The sequence below is a fragment of the Nesoenas mayeri genome (genome assembly GCF_963082525.1).
Source record: "Nesoenas mayeri genome assembly, chromosome: 1".
Classification (NCBI taxonomy): domain Eukaryota; kingdom Metazoa; phylum Chordata; class Aves; order Columbiformes; family Columbidae; genus Nesoenas; species Nesoenas mayeri.
This window is the reverse complement of record NC_137541.1, coordinates 87012431-87033035: the sequence shown is the minus strand read 5'-3', so window position 1 is coordinate 87033035 and position 20605 is coordinate 87012431. Positions and strand designations below refer to the sequence as shown.

The 20605-nt window shown below is 48.5% G+C and overlaps 1 protein-coding gene across 1 annotated transcript; it reads left to right on the top strand.

The window, feature by feature from the left end:
* Positions 1–6786: 6786 nt before the first annotated feature.
* On the top strand, positions 6787–9683 carry PTMS (parathymosin). Its single transcript, XM_080361420.1, has 5 exons — positions 6787–6886; positions 7550–7621; positions 8371–8455; positions 8615–8679; positions 9292–9683. The coding sequence occupies exons 1-5, from the start codon at positions 6839–6841 to the stop codon at positions 9340–9342; spliced, it is 321 nt and encodes a 106-aa protein (XP_080217546.1). The 5' UTR covers positions 6787–6838; the 3' UTR covers positions 9343–9683.
* The last annotated feature ends 10922 nt before the right edge of the window (positions 9684–20605 follow it).

Sequence of the window (20605 nt, the reverse complement as noted above, 5' to 3'; positions counted from 1 at the left end):
GTGTTGTGGCAGGAGCCAAGTCCTTTGATTTCGGAGTCTGACAGTGGAAAATGACCCAGTAGCATGCTTTATGTGGTGAGATGCATAGGGGACTTGGCAATATGTCTTGCAACAGCAGATCTCAAAACTGCTTGGTATCCAGAAAGAAGACCTCTCACTGGAGGCCTGTGCATATGTAGAAGACTCTTCAGATGTTCCCCATTGTATCTAGTAAGTGTGATCTTCAGAGGCTGCAACTAATGTCCGCAACATTCAAGCTGTGGACAGCACAGTGGTGCAGGATGGTGAGATGGAGACAGATCCTATGGGCAGGGCATGGGCTAAGCAGCAATGAACCTCTGGCGCAGTGGTCCTTGGGGAGGCTGCTCATAGCTGAGCTGCTGAAACACTCTCTTGTCATCAGCCCAGAGATGAACTGAGAGCACTGGAGTTCATATAGTGCCTCTGCTAATGCTGCCTCAGCCTCTGCTGCTTCTTTTGCAACCCTGAATCATCCTTCAGAGACCTACAGCCTGGAAAGCCTTTCCTGTTTAGTGTGTTTTCATTTTGCTCTGAGGCTCTTCTGGTGCTTGCCTAGAATGTGTGGAGTTGACCTTGAGTGGCAGGATCCAAAGGCAGGTAAAGAGCATCTTGGGCAAGAACGGAAGTATTTCTTTTTTTTTTTTTTTTTTTTTCTCCTCAGATCTGGGATAAAATGACTTGCTGTCCCCCAGATACCAGTGAGTCTCCCACTCCCGCAAAGTCCTGAAGATGTTTTTTTTCCAAATTCTAAGTCAGGTATTGCTACCTTCCAAATGCAGAGGAACAGAACAGAGTTTGGAAGAAATATTGCTTTGCAGGTCCTTTTTCTTTTCCTAATGATGCTCCTCTGCAACTGGCCCGCAACCCAAAGGACTGAGTTTACAAGACTGGGGGCTGAGGCTGTGAGTATTACTGGATGTTCCTGTAGCCTTACAGGCAGCCCCTACACTTGATGAACCTCTTTTACCAAGGACTCTACGTTACCAGTGGTATTACCAGTTCAGCCAATCTTGGGGCAATCTAGCTTGCAAAGAGTCATGCTAGTGGCAAACGCTGGGTGAAACCCTGGAAGGAAGAATTGGAAGCGCAACCTTGTTCTGGAACATGGGCAAGCCCACAGTTCTGAGGAATGCAGAAGCTGTGTTATGGCACTCTTAGTAGGAGAGATTTCTGTGTAGTAGTCACCACATTATGCCTAACTTGCACCAAGGGAATGGCCATTCGCAGGATTAGAATAACAAAGCACGTGGGGCTGTGAATGAGAAGCAAGACTCCCATCTTGTTTCTGCCACATTCGCTATTTATGCTGCTTCTGTTTTCCTCATGAATCAGAGCCATTAACTACGTCTCTCCATTTCCTTTTTTAATTTTTTTTAAGCTACCCAGGTTTTGCTGTAGGTGGTGGAGGATGGGGAAAGAGGAGGAAGAATGAGCTCAGCTGGCAGCCAGGAGGAGCTGAGTGAAGGGCAAAATGGAAGAGGGGTGAATGGCGGCACTGCTCTCAGCTCCACCTTCTCCCGCCTACTGCCAGCTGCTGCCCCGCAGCCTCCCCTGCCAGCCTCATCACCCTCAGCAGCAGGTCACCCAAGGGGGCAGCCACTGTGGAAGCATTTAAAAAGCAAACTGAGTATCACGTGGTGAAGGTAAATAAACAGGACACTGAAAAATCATACCTTGTTACCTGCTGCTTCCAGGGACCAATCATTTTGGCCAGGAACACACAAACAGCTTCTTAATGTGTCCAAATGTTCCAGGGCCCCTGTGGACGCCTGTAAGGCAAAGAAATCGTTGTTATCAGAAGCCAGACACACAACCATTTTCTCATTGGTTCCCTTCATCTGTGCCTCTTACGTAATCCTCACCCAACAACTAAATGACCTCAGATGAAGGACGCCCTGAGTGAAGGACAGCTCTGATTTGATCCTCAAACGTAACAATTCACATTTGGGATGCTACAGCCAGCTTGTGGTGGCTGCAGCTTGTGTTGCATGGCTGCGATTACTTTCAGAATATTTTTCTCATGTTAAGAATGTGTCTGTCACACTGTGGGTGAGAACCACGACCTCCATCTGTGCTGTGTTAGCAAAGAGAGGTTCACAAAAATCACAACTGAAAACCTCCCTCCCCTTTCCAATCTTCTGACAGGCTGTGTCACCCCTCGTCACTCCCTTCTATTCCTCTTGCTTCCTCTCGTCGGGCTAACTATCCTGCTTACCAGCCCTCCGCAGTGCTTATTTAAATGTGTTACCATGTGCCAATGCAAAGTTGGCTGGTGGCTGAATTCTTTGGTATTTCCTTTTGACTTCAGGAAAACATGAAAGAAGAAAAGTGATTATTTGCCTGGATTTTTAATGGACACAGAACAGAAAGATGAATGGTGTGGATTAAATATGTAAATGTATTCAAACACATTCCCTCTGCTAGTTTCACTTTTAAGTGAAACTACAGCTACTCTGTATCTGAATTTATGTAAATCTAAGATAAGCTAATGCAAATACACAACCTTCTGCTCTTTTGTTGTTCAGCAAACAGTTTGGAAGAATTTTGGAACCACTTATGAGTTAGCTTAAAAAATAAAATTATTGAAATGCCCAGTATTTAGTTTTTGCTCTTGCTCAGAAAATGGCTCATAGTTAGTTCAGCCTTCAACACAAACAACAAAGTCCATGCCCTCCCAACAATACAGTGACAAGACTAGCAAGGTATCAAAACAAAAGGCATAAATACTTCCTGCTAGGTGCATGCACCCTGCATATGCTAGAAGCATAAAAATACATACCATGCATGAAAGCCCAGACATATGCAAGCACATGCTGATGTATGAAGACACACACATAGGCTTAAAACATGCCTCAGTACAAAAGTACCATACTTTCTATACTCACAATAGTAAATGCATGTAACACAGAGAAAATATCACCACTATACACAAACGGGTATGTACCACATCTAAGCACATGCACACACCTGCATAAACACAAAACACAGTGTACAGCACAAAACTTGTAACTTATCGTCCAGAGAAAATTACATTCATATTGTTCTCTGGGCTGCAGATGGAAATGCATATTACCAATATTCCCAAACAATGATATATCATGTAACTTCTGCACCTCTCTCATTCTGTCTAAGAACATAAGGCTCCAAAAAGGATGGAATATACTCTGCTGAGTTGGTAAAGAAACTTGAGGCAAGGATTACAGCACATGCTGAAAAGGGACTCACATCTGCAGACCACACAATGAGCGTACTCGCTTTTGCAATTAAGGGGAAAATACAGATGAGAGAGGGGAGCAGAGAAAATCTGCAAATCAACTCAGCAGATGAAACGCAGATGGACAAATCTGGTGGAGAAGCAGAAGACACAGGGAAGAGTTAGGTGAGACGGTTAAGGCGTTCCCTCAGGGCTTGAGTGAAGGCAGCTGCACATGAGAAGCCAAGGGAATGTCACTGTCAGGATCTAAAGGGCAAGAAGAGTTGGGATGCAGATGCAGGCATGTCACAACACATGAAGAGTCCTACATCGGATTTAAGGGAAAAAATGTACTTGATGCAGGGCAAAATGGGACATGGGGAAAACGAAGGGGAGGACGCAACGTTAATTTTGTACATGAGATAAAGAATGTGGCAAAGGGAAGCCAGGGAGAGGGCCACGGGAGGAATGCTGTCAAGAATACAAGTACAAGACAAAAGTTGAGAAGCAACAGACAAGGTTAAAATTGCAAAGAGGATATATATATGGTGGGGAGCGTGTAAGGGAAAACATGAGGCTGCGTGCTCTAAGTGGTGGAGGGAGAGGTCGCAGGTGGCATACCAGGTTATAGAGCTGACCAAGCAGCCCAGTCCTACAGGTTGTTGGAAATGGGCTTCCCACACACAAACAGGTGTTTGTCTGTTTGCATCTGCACTGTTTGTGTCTACAGCATGCTTTGGGCACAGCAACATCACTGAATATAATCCTTGTTTTCTCTCCTCTAGGATGTTGTGTCAAGGCCTGTTTGTGCATTAATATGAAAATGTCTCTGCCAAGGGATGAGTGTTGATGTAGTTTTGCATTTTCAGTAACTGATTGTGTAAAGGAAAGGATGAAAACCCGGACTGGTGAAGAGAATAGCAAAGCCATGTGCCACATTTCTCCTGACAAGCAGCAGAGATGAACATCATCTGTCTGATTTATAGATTTTTTTCAGCTCCTGTTTTTGGGTGTAGCTCCAGAAATTAATGTTTTCTTCTTGCAGAAGAGAGGGATGAAAGAAGGGTAATTGAACCAAACCAGGGCTTGAATACTGATAGCAGGTAGACCTGACAAATTGGCCAGAAGGGCTGTATGGAACAGAAGGAAAAAAAAAAAATAATGCATTTATTTTAATGATCTGTTATTTTGGTGCTAGTCTAGATCTGTGTGTCTAGGTTACATGACAATTTATTTGGGGCAGACACTATGCAGTGTGCGTAGCTAGAAAGAACACAGATTAGTCAGATCATCCGAGAGGAGCAGCTGTAGCTGCAGAGGAGACAAGATGGCAAGGTGGGGACCTGCTACCTCCCTGTCACACAGATGATGCTTTATCCAATCTCTTTCATACTTTCCTTCAGGAGACAGGAACTCATTACTCTTTCTGTCCCGCAAGCATAGCTTTTCCTATTAAATTTTAAAAGTGATGCACATTTTATTAAACTTGGAGTACCAGTTCTAAATCCTGACTTTGCACTGGAGCTTACCGAGCTTGTATCAGAAGGCCAAGAAGGATTTGTGTGCCTAAATGCATTTTCCAAACAGATGGATTAATAACCTTCCAGTGTACCTGTAAGAATGGCTGTGTACATGTGTACACCCATATGTACGCATGCTTAGTTTTGTACATAGACTTGCAAGTGCATACAGATTTTTTCGTATATGCTTGTGACTAAGAGTGGGACAATATAAATCTTCTGGGAACCGCAAACAGAATTTAGTCAGCCCAGTCTGCTCAAACTGACAAACAATAGTGCAGCCATAGGAACATCTGTTTAGTTAGCAACAAACCTCCGCAGCTGCAAGACACAACCTGCCACCCTGCAGGAAAGAGTTTTGCTTACAACGAGACTGAGCCGGGCGGTGACCCCTCTCAGCGGGCCGTCCCCTGCCCGGCGGCACCGCCACTGCCTCCGGGCCGGCGGGGGCTGCAGGCGGGATGAGCGCGGCTCCCCCGGCCGGCGGGCAGGGCGCTGCGGCAGCCAGCAGGGTGCAGCGTTGCACGCCGTATGCTGCCTGGCCGCTGCTCCGCCCGCCCCGCCCCGCCCCGCCCCGCCGCCGGAGCGGGAGGCCGGGCTGGCAGCGGGCGGCCGCAGCTGCCTCAGCCGAGAGCCTCACCCTAGCACCGCCGCCCTCTCGGGCTGCCGGGCGCCCCCCGCGGAACTAAGGGCTGGGGTGCGGGAAGCCCATCGCCAACATCTGCTTTGCTACAGTGGCGTTGCACACGGGGCTGACGACACCGACTCCTCCCCGGCTTTAAGCGCCGGATGTGCACAACGCCCGCGCCCCACGCTGTCCGGCTGCTTCCAGACGTGCCCCTCTCCTCACAAGCCGCCCCAAACACCAGCCAAGACAGGTCCCCACACCCAAAGGAGGCAGCTGCACCGTGCGAGAGGCCAGCCCCGGGCAGGAGCCGAACCCGGCAGTAGCCCATAGCGTCTCTGGCCGGCCGCCTCTGCCCCACACCCTCAATCCTTCGCGCACCTTCCCCACCGCCCCACGTGCCAGCGGCACCTCCCTCCTCACTGCAGCAACCGCCCCCCCACCTCGCCAGCAAGCCGACCCCCGACAGCCAATAGGAAGACTGTTGCCAGGCAGACAGCTCATTTGAATAGCCCAATCAGGCGCCCTTCCTTTCGTCCCTCCTTATATGGGGAATCGGGACGCGCTCGCTAGCTCTCCCCCCACCGCCAACTACCTCACCGACTTGCGCGAGCGCCGAGCCCCGCCCCCTCCCGCCACCGCGGACAGAGCGCGGGAAAAGCAGTCTCGCTCCGGCCCTGCCCCCACCCAGTGGGTTCTCGCGCGGGGCCCCAGGGCCGGGTGGGGGGAGGGGAAGGGAGGGCCGGGCCGCGGGGTGGGCGGGGAAGCCCCGCCGCCGGGAGCGCTTCCAGCGGGCGGGAAAGCGGGCAGCTGGAGTGGAAAATTCCAGGCAGGAGGCTGCGTGAGTCTCGCTGTTGCGAGCGCTGCCCTCCCACACGGCCCCGCAGTACCGCTCCTCACCCGCCCGGGGGTCCCCTGAGCGGGGCGGCTGGGCTGCACAGGTGGCCTTCCCCGGCCGTGCCGCAGGTAGACGGCTCGGGCGCTCCCACACAGTGCCCGGTGCAGCAGCCCCACGGCTCGGCGGGAAGAGCGCAACGGAGCTTTCGCGCTTCGCGCCCCCACCTGGCCTTGACGGGCCGGGCGGCGCCGGAGGGGGAGGCGGCGCGCCCCCGCTGCCAGGCGGCCGTCGGCTCCCGTGTAGCGCTCAGCGCACATTGTTCCGCCGGCCGCGCTCCCTGTGGCGCGGCGCGGCCCGTCCCTCTCTCCTCCCTCCTCCGCCTCCCGTCCCTCTCCCCTCCCTCCGCAGGTCCCTCCTTCCCTCGTCACCGGGCGGTGTATAAATCCCCTTCCCCGGCGTATCCCCCCACCGCGGGAGACCCTGATACTTTGGCCCCCGGGGCGGGAGCCCGCCGCCTCCGAATCGCCGGGACTTTGCGCTCCCGCCGCTGGCCACCCCCCACATCCGACCCTCGCTCTCTTCCCCGCGGGGCTCCCTCGGACGGTTCCCACCGGCCTCTTCCCTTCGCTACCCGGCCCAGAATGTCGGAAAAACGCGTCGAGGAGGCTCCGGCGGAGCTGAGCGCTAAGGTGAGACCCACCCTCCCGCTTCGCCAGCCGACCCGCTCCCACCGGGGCGCTGGAAGCAGCTCAACCCCGCTCGCCCCACCGCGGGGCCGGACGGCGGCGTCTGAGCTGCCCGGACGGCGGGGGGCGCGCGCGGGCCCGCCCGCGGCCCGGCCAATGGGGGGCGGGGGCGGGGCGGGGGGCGCGGGAGTCCTCTCGCGCCCCCCGCCCCGCCCCCGCCCCCCATTGGCCGGACGGCGCGCGCGCCGGGTCCGGCTCGGGGCGGGGGTGTGCGCGGGGGGATCGCGCCTGCGCGTCCCTCGGCGCGGCGGGAGGCGGCGGGGCCGTTAGGGAGCGGTTTAACGACGGCGGGGCCCCCGGGCGGGTAGAAAGTTGTGTGGACACAAAGCGCGGGTGGCGGGCCGGAAGCGCCTCGGTCCTACGGACAAGGTTCTTTTAAATCAAAACTCTTCCGTACTTCTGGTTTCCACATGTGTGTTGTCTGAAAGTAGCTCTGTCGCGTTTTCGCTGCTCTTTCTTTGTCAGGGAGGGCAGATTTAACACCTAATATGTTTTCTCTCCTCACCGTTATTCTGCATCTCCTTTAAACCCTCTTTGTTTAAGCATCCCAGTATTTTATTTTCTTGCCACTGACCACCAAAATGTTTTTTCTCATCTCACGTATAGGAGATGAAAGAAAAGAAGGAAAAAGTTGAGGAGAAAACAGCCCACAAAGAAAAGAAGAAGGAGATTGTAGAGGTGTGATCCTTCTGAGGGATATATTTAGATATTGGGGGGGAGGGGGCAGTTTATAAGGGGTGGTTAGCTGGCCTCGCTGCAGGTAATGAATATAAAAAGACTATGGGAGATTAAGAAAAAGTCTAAGAGAGCTCATAAGGGAGAGAGGCAAATGGATAATTGTGGAGAATGAGCCTTGAAAGACTTAGCATAGTCAGCATGGTCTAGTAAGGAGAGGAAAAAAAAGTCAAAGAAGGGAATGGGGACAAGGGCAAGTAGGAGTTAGGTGGCACAGAGATGTGGTCCTGCACCTATTGAAGTATCCTGACGTGCATAAGGAGTGTAAGATGAAGAAGGTTGGGGAAGGAACAGTGAGGAAATGCACAGATTGCTGAAGGTGAGGAGAGATCTGGGAGCAGATATACCATCACCGTAGGTTGAGTAATTAGCCTGTAACCAGAGAGTTGTTCTAATTGGATGGTAGCAGCTGTTTGGGATGTAAGCTTGTGGAAGCCAAGGCAGCTCATATTGCTGAGGAGGGACTGGAAAGATTTGTTTTTGAAAAAAGGCTCGTTGGGAGGAAGGTTTCAGCTGGAATGGTGGGAATGATGGAGTCTGAGTAGCAGTGCAGACATCACTCAGGTGATGCACATAAGACTGGAGTCTGAAGTGGGTGGAGCTATGGAGGTAGTTCTTGCACTTGCAGCACAGAGCACATGGGAATGTCATCCTGATGCCGATTTCTGCTCTGATCAATTTGTTTCACTTAGGATGAGGAAAATGGAGCTGAAGAGGATGAAGAAGAGAATCCTGATGATGTGGATGAAGAAGAAGAAGGTGGTGATGAGGATGAAGGTAGGAATAATTGCTCTAGGGAGAATGGGAATTATCAAGTTGTGGAAGAATAGAAGATCATGGAGGGAAATTCCTCCTCTGAATCCCTCTGACTGAGATTACATTCCCTTAAATGCTACTTCAATTAACCTGTTATTTCCTTTCTTGCTCGTGCTTTAGAAGGAGATGAGAATGGTCAAGAGCAAGATGGTCATGCAGAAAAAAGATCTGCAGAGGAAGAAGAGGTGAGTGATAGTGTGAGAGTAATAGCAGTGAGAAGGAACTAGGTTACCTGCTATGTGCTGATCAAATCCCTGTGGATGCCCTTGCTGAGCATGTCAAATTTGCCTTAGGTCTCATTGCTGCTTCAGCGGCAGATGGGTAAACAAATCTGATGTGGCAAGGGGATAATAAACCCCTGTAGACTATTTGGAGGATGCAGGTCCTTCCACCAGCAGACACAGTGCTGAGAGTTTGAGAATCAAGGTGCTTGAGATGGCGCTGGGCAATGACCCCTCAAACACATGTGACTTTCGGACTTCAGGCCAGAAGGTGGACCTGTCAGGTGTCAGGGTGGGTCTCGGTGTCTGAAGTGCTGTGAGCCTGGGCTTATTACCTCCCAAAAGTAACAGCACAGATATGCCTCCAAATAGAGCTGTCCACACCTTAGTTGTGAGCATCAACAGAACAGTTGTGTTGGGTACTCAAAAATCCTTTAAAGAGGAGGGGATTTAGGGTGGGCCCAACATATTTCCATATGGAGGAAAGACCAGCAGTAACAATTTCATGGAGAAATTATGTGCCTTGGTGTGGTGACTGATGGTAACTCCTTTTTTCCCTCCCTGCATCCTGTGTAGGATGAAGTGGATCCAAAGAGACAGAAGACAGAAAATGGGTCTTCAGCTTGAATTCTCCCCTCCCATCTCCTCTGTTCCGTCCATCTCTCCTCCTCCATTCCAGCCTGTGCTTGCACTATCCATTAGCCTCTGGCTTCACACAATCTCAGATGAGGGAAGATTAGAAATGCTCTCAAACAGGGAAGACAGCTGTTTCCTTCTGACCTGAAGATCTAGCCCATCTGTGACATTCCCCAGCTCTGAAATTATTCCAGACCCCACATCCCTTCAACTGTGCCCCATTTACAAATGATCCTCTTCTCTCGTTGTTTCCTGGGGCCCAGTACCTGAAATTGCCAGGCTCTTCACCTGGCGAGCATCTCTCCTTCCATTGTCACTTGCCCTCCTTTTTTTTTGTCACTAGTATGACTGAGATTCTTGACAGCTTCTGCTTCCCAGACTTGCTGTTGGGTATCCTCCCTGAGGCCAGGAGGCTGCAGGCACAGATATCATGGTGCATTTTCCTGTCCTAGGTCTCATCTGCTTTCATGTTGAACCCCGAGAGACAAAGAGAAAGAATATTACAAGCAAATAATGGTTCTGTTAAACTACATACAGAGACAGAATTTATTTTAAGCTTTTTTTTTTCCAAGTTTACATGACAGCAAGCTAGCCCTCGTGAATTTTTCAGAAGATAAGGGTTGTTTTTATATATAAATTCCATCTGAACTGTGTAATTTTTTTTTTTTTTTTTAATTAGGAGGCTTTTATAAGATAAACCAAGAAAAATAATTGGGGACCAAACTTTGATTTCCATTTTTTTTTCCCTTTCAGATTTTCTTGTGACCATTTTTTGTAAATTAAAGGCAATATAGCCACAGCATTTTCTATGGCACAGACATCACGAGGATGATAGATATAAATATATATATTGTTTTCAACTAGCACTGTAAATAAAAGTGTTTAAAAAGTTTCAAACAGCTTTTGTGGACAGTTGTGTCTGTACATCTTGGGTTATGATCAGATCAATCTTCTGATCAGATTGCCAGGCAAGTTGGTTTGCAGAAAGGTAGGATGGCTTGACCAGGAGCAGGTAGTGAGGGGAACCCCAAATTTGTTGTTAGAAGACCCGTGTTAATTTTTCAGATGGCTCCTGCACTGCAGACAAGTGTGCCTGGGTCCTGCTCCCCACCTTCTGCCGGATGGTTACAGTGAGGGCAGCACAAGCATCAGATGAAGCTCCAGGGCCATCATGAAGCTCTGGAAACCGCCATTGGGTCCTGACACCAAGTAACAGAGGTTCTGAAAGGGAACCTGAGCTGCAGCTTTGGGGCATGGGCCTGCAGCTTTGGGGCATGGGCCTGTGCTGTGCTCACCCTCTGCTGCTCCATGGCCTCCCTGCCTGGCTCCAGGCCTGACCCACACAGCATCAGTCACAGCCACAGGGATGTGTTTCAAGAGGCAAGAGCTTCAGTTCTTTGTCCCACTAGCCACCTGGGAGAGATGTGTCAAGTATTTGTCTTTTTATCTTTGTAGGCCTTTAAAGTTGCTGTTAGCTTTCTTTTAATTTTTTAACTCATATTTTGGCAATCATGCAATGAGCCACTGAGAATGGGAGCTGTAAATAATACTGGCTTTTGTCTGAGCATCAATGGCTTTGTGCTTGTCCAACTGCAGCAATAGATCAGATACTGGAAGTGCAAACAGTTGCTTTTCTCCAGAGCAGCAAAGCGTCAAACATAATTTTCTCCAAATGTCCGCGTTTGGCTGCAGGACTGGCCCCAGGGTGCAGAGGGACACAAGTGTGGTGCAGAGGGCACAGCTGCTGCCAAGACCCTTCCCACCTGCAAAAGCCTCGGGGCAGGGGGAGGGTGTGCCTGCCTGGTGGATCTCACTGCACTGTGCAGTGTCAGTGCAAGCAATGGACACCAGAAGCAGGCTGGGAGATGGGACAACGTCGGCTTGTCCTCCTACTGCAGGGCTCTTGGCCTTGCAGAAAATCCAGATGTGACCCAGGTTGTCTCTGTACAGATCCTCTAGTTCCTCACGCTTGTCCCAAGCTTCACAGTCTCTTTGGACCACACCAGAGAGTCCAGGGGGCAGTGCTGAGCTGCTAAGTAGAGATGCGGAAGGCCGTGTTCACTGCAGCTCTGTCCTGCTTCCACACAACTCACTTGGCAGCTGGAGCTACAGATCCAAACCATAGAAAGTTGAGAGCTGTGAGATTCTCTAGGTGCTGGGAAACACTCTGGATCATCCCGCTGCTCCTGGTACCCATTTCTGGTGAAGCCTCTGCTGTGTCTGGACCCATCTCAGCCCAATGGCCACCACATCCATGGTGCTCCTGCCCCAGCCCCTACTCTCCTTCTCAGCTCGGTGTCAGGAAGAAAAATTGAGCCCTTCTCCTCCATCAGGGATGAGCCTACAGTTCTGGGATATCCACATTTCCAGTTAGAGCCATGTACTGGGCTCTACCTTCAGGGGCCTTTGCAGCGCAGTTGTTGCAGCCATGTTCTTTCTCTGCTGCCCTGGCTTGGTTTCAGTCATGTTACTTGCAACCCTGTCCTGCTCCACAGAGGTCCCTGGGCAGCTGGAGCCACAGCCAGCTAGGGTGCCTTCCCCCCGTGAATAGTATTGCAAAAGCAGGGAGCTGATACCTCAGATTGAGGGCTCCAACTCCGGAGGCCTCAGTACCAGAAAGACATGGACCTGCTGGAGATGGTCCAGAGGAGGATACAAATATGATAAAGGGGATGGCATACCTCTGCTGTGAGGACAGTCTGAGAGAGTTGACCTTCAGCCTGGAGAAGACTCCAGGGAAACCTTATTGCAGCTTTTCAGTACTTAAAAGGGGCCGATAAGAAAGATGGGTACAGACTTTTTATCAGGGCCTGTTGTGATAGGACAAGGGGTAATGGTTTTAAACTACAGGAGGGAAGATTCAGGGTAGACACAAGTAAGAATTTTTTACGATGAGGGTGGTGAAACAGTGGCACTGGTTGCCCAGAGAGGTGGTAGATGTCCCCATCCCTGGAGACATTCCAGGCCAGGCCGGATGGTGCTCTGAGCAACCTGATCTAGTTGAAGATGTGCCTGTTCATTGCAGGGGGCTGGACTAGATGAATTTTGAAGGTCCCTTCCAACCCAAACTATTCTATGAGTCTATGACTTGCAACTCCCCTCCCTACTCCTGCCAGCCTTGGGCACTCTGATGAATGCTTACATTTATCTTTTAACTGCACTTTTGCAATTTTGTTTTCCAACTCTTTCTCCTTTATAAAAAATGATGGCTTCTTGTCTCTGTTTAAGGTACTTTCACATTGGAGCAAGTCGTCAGGACTCCCTCAAACTTTCTGCTGACCTGTCACCTTTTACTGTTTGGTACTGAGGATAAATTATTAGTGGATGATACAATTTTTGCAGGGGCTGATTAGAGTTTTCACACTTCGTCCCCATCATTGCAGCAGTGCCTGACTATAAGCAGTGAAGAATGTACTTGCCACTGAGAAGGTATGGAGAGATAACTCCATCTCTGCTTTCTGTGTGAATGCAACACCAGTACCTCTGACTCTAGTGAGCTGGTCATCCAGAAGGAAGCGAGCCAGCACCTGGTTGTTAGCCCAGCACTAACAATGTGAACAGCCATCCCTCATTTCCTCTGAGGGAAACACTGCAGGACAAAAGGAAGTGAGAAAGGGCTGCCAGCCAGGTTTCCCACGTCTCTATGGACCCCTTAGCTCCACAGCTTCTACTAGTTCTTCCATCTTATTCAGTTTTATTAAATACCTTTGCCATCGTCTATGGATAGTTACAGCTATAGTTCTACAAATAGAAGAATATCTGCTTTGGTAATTTTTCATCTTGGTAACCTGTGGGACATCATTGCTGACTTGAAGTGAGGGCTACAGATAGCATGATGGAAAAATTGCGGTTTCTTCCCTTTCCTTAGACCTGCAAAGATCCATGTTGTATCTGGTGATAATTTAGCTGATAAAGGCAACCACAGCAAGAAGTCACATAGATTTCCAGAAAAAGTTGAGAATACAGGCTTCTGCACTGCATTTCCTCTCAAGCCTACCTATGTGCTTGACTTACATCCAAACTTGAAGATGCTTTTTATCATTCAGTCTAATTCTTCTTCCACAGTGAGTGTCATGCTTGTGCCATCAAGGTAAGAACAAAGCCCATCTTCATCAGTGATTCTTCAGTAATAATGATACTATTCAGGGGCCTCATTCACCTTTCTGGGCCCTGTGTTAATTCTCTGCTCATCTAATTTAATTCCTGTGATCACCTGTTAATCGCATCAGCTGAGGGTAGAACCCCCTCAATGCTATCAGTTTTACCAAAAGTTACACTCTACAAGTCAGTGCATGCTGAGATTTAAACTGAAAGAGACTGCACAGAAGCATGTACCATCTGAACCTAGTTGTCTTTTGATCAGGTATTTTGGCTGGGTCAAGTATGATTGTAGGCCAGACCTTAGTTTTCAATAAGCCCACAACAAAGCCCTTAGTGGTTTCACCTGAGAGAGGTTTTGGTGTCAGGAGGCCTTTGCTGAGCAACTTACTTGCTCCAATCACAGCATTGTTAGAGCTGTCAAGGACATGTCTGGTGCTCATGGTCCCTTCCTTGCTATGGGTGGCAGCTGCTCCAAGCTACTAGCAGCTCTGGTCCTGCCAAAAGCATCACCAGAGATTTCGTTCTTTCTCATCCTCTTCCAAGGATGAGAGAGCTTGCTTTGAGAGAGGTGTGGAGGTGGTGCAGTCATGCTCATGTAGGGTCTACTAGACTTTCCTCTAGACTGACAATTTCTGCTTCCGACAGCCCCTTTGTGTGGTTTAGAAAAGCAAATGCAGATGTTGGTGCAGAGAGCACGTAGAGTTGCCTACCAAGACTTAAATGGGTCCCTGTCCGACCTCGGATGAGTGAGTGAGCCCTTGCTCCCTGGCAGGAATCACTGGACAATTGGGACCTCGACCCACCAAGGAGGCAAGCTCACCTCCCGAAGGCTGTGACGGAGGGTGCCAAGCCTGCCAGGATAGTACTGGTGAGATGTGAGCTGCTCCTTGTTGGGTGACCATGCAGGCACAGCTTCCTGAATGGAACAGCTCTCGCTGTGGTGGTGAGCAGCAGACAGCAAGCATGAGAGGAGTCAGCTGTGCTCCATGTTGATTGAATAAAACCAGTTAATGCTTCTGGTTAAGCAGAGCAACCTGACCTAGCTTTGGAGTCAGCTCTGCTGTAGCCAAGGGGGTTGGGCTATAGATCTCTAGAGGTCCCTTCCCACCTACGTTTTTTCTGTGATATGTGGAGAAATAGAGACCTGCCATGGAAAATCTGAGCAATGTCTGAAGATGTTTTGAAGTGCTGTGCCCAGAGACAAATGCTGTTTTCATCTTACAGCTGTCACCTCCTCATTTCCCCCTTAGGCAAATGATCCACCAGCCTCTTTGATCTTTCACACCAGTTTTAAGCCAATAAATGAATCAAGACCAGCATAATCAGAACCATTGAAGGGGCAGAATTGTGGAACTTCCTTCAGAGCTGGAAGAAGTGAGCCCTCCAGCTGCTGCTGGTTTGGGAGGAAAACCTTTCTTGCTTCAGGAAAGTCCAGAATAACCCAGTTGTACTAGCTTAAAACAATAGCGAAGATGGATTACTTCTCCATCCCTTCAACTGGGATCAGGGGTTTCTTTAGGCCCTCTGGTTAGGAGATGCATTGCTCAGCTGCTTCCCATACACCATATGGGAAACTGAAGCAACTTGGCTTCCCAGATCCTTAAGAAGCCCATGTACTTTTCCCTCCCACCTCTCTCCTTTATTTCAAGAGCAGAGTCAAAGACAGACATGCTCATAGCTGATCCAGCTTGTGTGTTTTCTCAGAGAAGAAGTCTGTGTTTACATGTGTGGGCTCAGACTGGGGACATATTGCAGATGGACAAGACTTGAGCACTGGTATTACCAGTGGCTGAGTTTGGGGTTTTGAGGTGAGCTCTTACAGTTTTAGCAAAATATGGACAGCCACAGGTGAGAGGAGAGACCTAAGGTGTTAGTATTCAAGGGTCCCAGCCACACAAAATGGCTTATGGACCAAGCATGGTACCATCAGATAGAGCTTCACTCTTGTGGGAGGCATTTTCTATCAGACACAGAAGACTAAGCTTTCCCATCTCAGGCTGTTCAGGAAGCCTGAGTCCCAGCTGGGGGTATCTGTGCACAACAGTAGTTCCTTAGCTAAGCCTGAGAGAACTGGGATATCAGAGCAGACATGCTTCACCTTGTCAGGTGTGTCTGTGCAGGCAGACCATGGCAGGTGACTTGCTGCAAATCACCCAGTAAGGAGGACAGAAGAGCATGTGACCCATGTATATGCTGTGGGTGATATTGAGCTGATGCTACTTGTCATTGGTGGGCTATAGGAGCTGCACATTCTACAGATCTCCAGTGACTTTTATGATGACATCTGTTGTCCTCATTCTCTACCAGGTATCTCACTTTGTCTCAAAAAGTCCAGTTGAACATCTCCAGTGTCTTATTGGAGTTCAACATGCTTTATTTTTAATGTAGTTGCTTAATCCATGAATTGGTGTCATGTCAGCAAGGTGCTTGGCCATATGTCCTGCAATTAAGACTCTTGTCACTAAGTCTGAAACGTTCCTGGAGCTTCATACATCCAAGATGGAAGATCCTAAAACCAGTAAATGCCATAAGTTATAGCAAAAATAGTCATCTTCCAGAGGTCTGTGATTATGTATATCTGCCAATATCTCTCTGGCAGCTCAGGTAGCATAATGTCTTGGACTTTCCCACGTCTTACAGCAATTCATCCATCATTTTAGGATGCATTTATTAGGCTGCATATTTTGTAGTGAAAATTTTCAACAACCCTTACCTGAAGCATCCTTCACCAGTTTTTTGGTTGTTGTACATCCAAATGACTTCATAAAAACATATTCACTGGACAGCACTCCACATCATGGACTCAGGTAGCACTCTATTAGACTTGTCCATAAACACAACAGAAATCCCATCTGAAACTTACAGCTAGTTGCTGTTTTCTTATGTGAAGGACAGTTTCTTAAATGGTACTTCTGATTTTTTTGCTATGTCAGACCCAGTCTTGAAAACAGCTGAGGCTATTGGATATGGCTCCAACAAACTCCCTGAGCTTCCAGGATGGTAGCATGGTAGATAGAAATTTGTCTGCTCTCCACAAGGTAAATTTCATGGAAGGTTCAGTAGAGAAGTTTGGGAAAGCCAGCTTGGTAGTTCAAATTAGTCATGAGGTTTTGCTTATAACTAAATAAAATACGGACTGCTTTAGGGTCAGTGAATCCATTTTCATAGCTATAGAAATAAGCCTTCTTGTAGAGCACTGCTAACAGTGTGCTGTACTGGATGTAGTTTCTCGTTGGGAGATGATCCTGTTCAACCTCAGTCTTTCCATGCTTTACAGGGTTTTCAGATCAAATCTTGATTTAAGGTCTCACATCTTTGGCACAATTCCTATAGGTGTTCCCAGCATTCACCACTGCTACTTTTGCTTTTATTTCCAAAGGTGAAAACCCTACAGGTAGCTGATGGGATCCCAGACTGCAGACAAGAAGGAAAAATGTTGTCATGGTATTGATGTACAGTGCTGACACCTGCAGTATGCCAATCACTATGCAGTAGAACGTCTCAGCACTGTACATGCTCTCATCACTGAAGACTCCAAGGGGTCCTCCAGCAGGACCCAGTCCTTCTCTGGGACACAGAGTCAAAGCCCCAGTCTCTTCTTTCAAACTTTTCCTTGTGCTGAAAAAGAGCACCACCCTGGGAGAACAGGCAGCAGAAACAAATGTAGCTCAAACTGACACCTCTTTCAGCTCAGAGGGTGCACTTTATCTCGTTTTTCTTGTTCCTCTTGAATGGATTTACTAGTGAAAGAAGAATCCCTGGTCCTTTAAACATAGATCTACAGCTTTCCTGCCTAAAGGGCCCCCTGGTGGCACCAAACTTGATATGTCTGTAAATACATAACTGAAACATTGTGATCAGTCCTCATTCGAGTCACTGTATACCCATAATGCCTGTCAGAGAGCTTGCTGTGAGCTGTCTCTTGGAGTGAAGGAATCAAGAATGGCTCTGGTCACACCACCAGTCTTATGAGAGGCCTAATTCAAACATGGAGAAACAAGAAGTACCTGTGTGATCAATCAGCATCAGATTTGTCTTGTCTGGGTGTCCACAGGGTGATTTCAACACACAGAGATTGCTCTCTGACTTCCAGGAGAAATGGTCCTTTGCATCAAGAGTGCAAGGCAGAACCTGGAAGGAGATTCCTCCTCCCTTGAATCCACTTCCATTAAACGGGACGCTGTATTACTTTCCTAATATCTGCTCCACAAATCTTCTTTCCTGGCCCAGTACAGCTCTTACTGTGCTTTTTGTCTGGAACAAGAACAATTCTGGATCAGAAATGGGATATTTCCTCCAATATGTCCTTCCTCAAAAACTAGCCTTTCTGGGATTGTACCATACTATCAGGTGCACCAGGCAGTGTAACCATGCCCACCTCTCATCTGTTTTTCTCACATGCTGTCAGAGGAAGGTTACCTGGAAGCTAAGGTTAAACTGAACAGCTCCTGTGAGCCTCTTGCACAACTTCAGGAGCCTTAAAGGACTTGTGGGAAGGCTGTAGTAATCCCAGAACTCACAACTCTTCTTCTGTGGCCAGGACTGGCTCCACCCATGCAGATCCCAAAGCTCCTCCACTAGAAAGGCACATATACATTCATGCCACTCGCAGTCTTCTCAGCTGTAGCTGATTTTGGACCCTTTCCCACTACTGTTCCCTCCCTATTGGATCCCCTAGGTAGAGCCTTAGAGTTCGACTGTCCCCCCCTTAGGAAGTTAGTGGCCTGTTTTTCTCATTGTTTACAACTCCAGGTGATTATCAAGAACTTATATTGGATGCCCAACAGCAGAGACAGAACCTGGTATCACTGCAGCTTTCTGAAGAACCTGTTTTAGGGTTGTCAGTTGCAGAATTTTCTTGGGGAAACAAACTTCTTGGTTTAGCTGGCAGGCCCACAAGTCCCCAAGCAGCCACAGCAGCTGCCCCAAGTATCTTCCAATCTGTCAGTCCTGCACTGTCTGCTGGCTTTAGGACACTGCTTGGATAGTCTACTTGTCCCAGAGCCCTTTACAGATATCAGGCAGCCATTCGGAGTGTGCTTTTATGTGACAGCAATGGCATTTTAAAAGTTTTCTGGCCTTTGCACTCCACAGCACAGTTTCTCAACCACTCAGGTGTGCTAGGAACCTGCTGTGGAAGTAATTTTAGTTATTGTGTACTCTAATTACACACTCACCTTTTCTTCTCCTCCTCCTTTTAAACCTAGTGTTTACACTGGTCTGTCTTACAGCCCCATGAAGGCCCATATTATCATAAATTGTGCACAGCAGGGGGTGGCTACATAGCCAGAGGCAGCATTCCCAGTGGCCCTGACATAGGAAGGCAAATTTGCAAGAGTTTGGATCAGTTTCCTCATGACAGAATCTGTAAGGTGGAATCCCACCCTCAGGCACCTACCTGGGAAGGTTTCCAGGTCATCTTCTGACCCTTCCATGAGCATGCCCCTTCACTTTGAGGAGTTGTCATTTTTTATGTCCAGCTCGAATGTTTGTTTTTCACAGACCAGGGCAGAAAATGCTGTTAAACTTCCCTTCCCTTCCCTTCCCTTCCCTTCCCTTCCCTTCCCTTCCCTTCCCTTCCCTTCCCTTCCCTTCCCTTCCCTTCCTCTCCCCCTTCCCTTCCCTTCTCCCCCCCTTCCCCTTCTCCTTCCCCTTCCCCTTCCCCCCTTCCCCTTCCCGCCTTCCCCTTCCCCCCTTCCCCTTCCCCTTCCTCTTTCATTTCCTTTCTCCTTCCCTCCTCTTTTTATTTTTTTTTTTTGTCTTTTGAATAACTAGTCTTGGACCAGTATTTTGACTGTAGCCTCATTTTCCATTATTAAGGCTTCTGAACTTTACCTTGGCTTGTGACTGAACCATTTCATCCTTATTTCCTCCTCTGCACAAGCTGATGTGCTCTTACAGTTCAGGTGGGAGCACACAGAACCCTTGAGGTTACCAGTCTTTCATAGTGACTTTTATTTTGACTAAATAAGCAACACACAGAATAAAATTATAGTTGTTTTTTTTTTTAAAAAAAAAAAAAAAGAGAGAAAGAAAATAAAAGAAACCCCTGTATTTCTTTCAAGTCTGGAACAAGTGAGCCCTCTGACCACCTGTAGCTAGGGAAAAAACAGCAGGTCTGTGATAAACTGAGGGGAAGTCCCCACACCCACATGCCACCACCACCACCTCAGTTCGTTTGATTCCAGGAGCCTTTTCCTTCTTTTTCTCTGTGGTTTGTGTGCCTCAGCTCAGCAGTCACACTCTTCTGCTGTTTCCTAGCCCTGCGCTGGAGTTTTCTTGCAGAGAAAAAGCCCAGCTGGCTTTTTACCTGAGTCTTAAAAATGCCCCACATGTACTCTTAGGGAAGCCCTGCAGCCAGGTCTGTGAGTAAGGGAAGAGCCTGGGGAAAAATGGATAGATAGTGTTTTAGTCTCATGATGGTGATCAGCTGGCACGGCTCCGTCATTCCTGCAGAGAGCCCTGTACCCTAGGGTAGAGCAAGAGGATGCCATTGAGCATTTTTCACATCAACAGCCTGCAGGTGGTGAAGAGGCCGCCACAAGAGTTCTTCCCACATCAGAGCCTTGTTCTGAAAAACATGTACCTCATTGCCAGTCAGATTTTGGTTTTCATTTCAAGCCATGGGTCATCATTATGCTCCTTTGCTGGAGCAGAGAACCTGCCTCTGTTTCACATCTTCTCCTCATGGGGAGAAAATATCAAAGATCAATTGCGAATGTAGGAGCATAAAAGTGATTGTGCCAGTGGTTTCTCTAGCCTAGTGCTCTGACACAAGATCCCTAAGGAAAGGTGCTGAGGGACAGGGCATCATATAGAATCTTCCTGTAAACAAGAACCAAGGACATCCTGAGCTGACCAACATAGTCAGGTCATCATATTCAAAAGCCAGTGAGGAACTGATCATCCACAAATTACCTACTTTATAATTCTGGTCTCAACAACATCCGCTAATGATAATTCTACCATTTTTGTGATGGGTAAGATTAACTTCCTTTTGTTTGTAGTAAAATTGCTGCCTGAGCTTACCACTGTTTCCTTCAGATTAAGTAAAACAGATCAAATACCTCAAGTTCTGTACACTCAAAAGCAAGATCTCCAGGGCTCAAGTCAGTTTTTCTGTACCACTCTTCCATTTTGCCACATCCTTTTT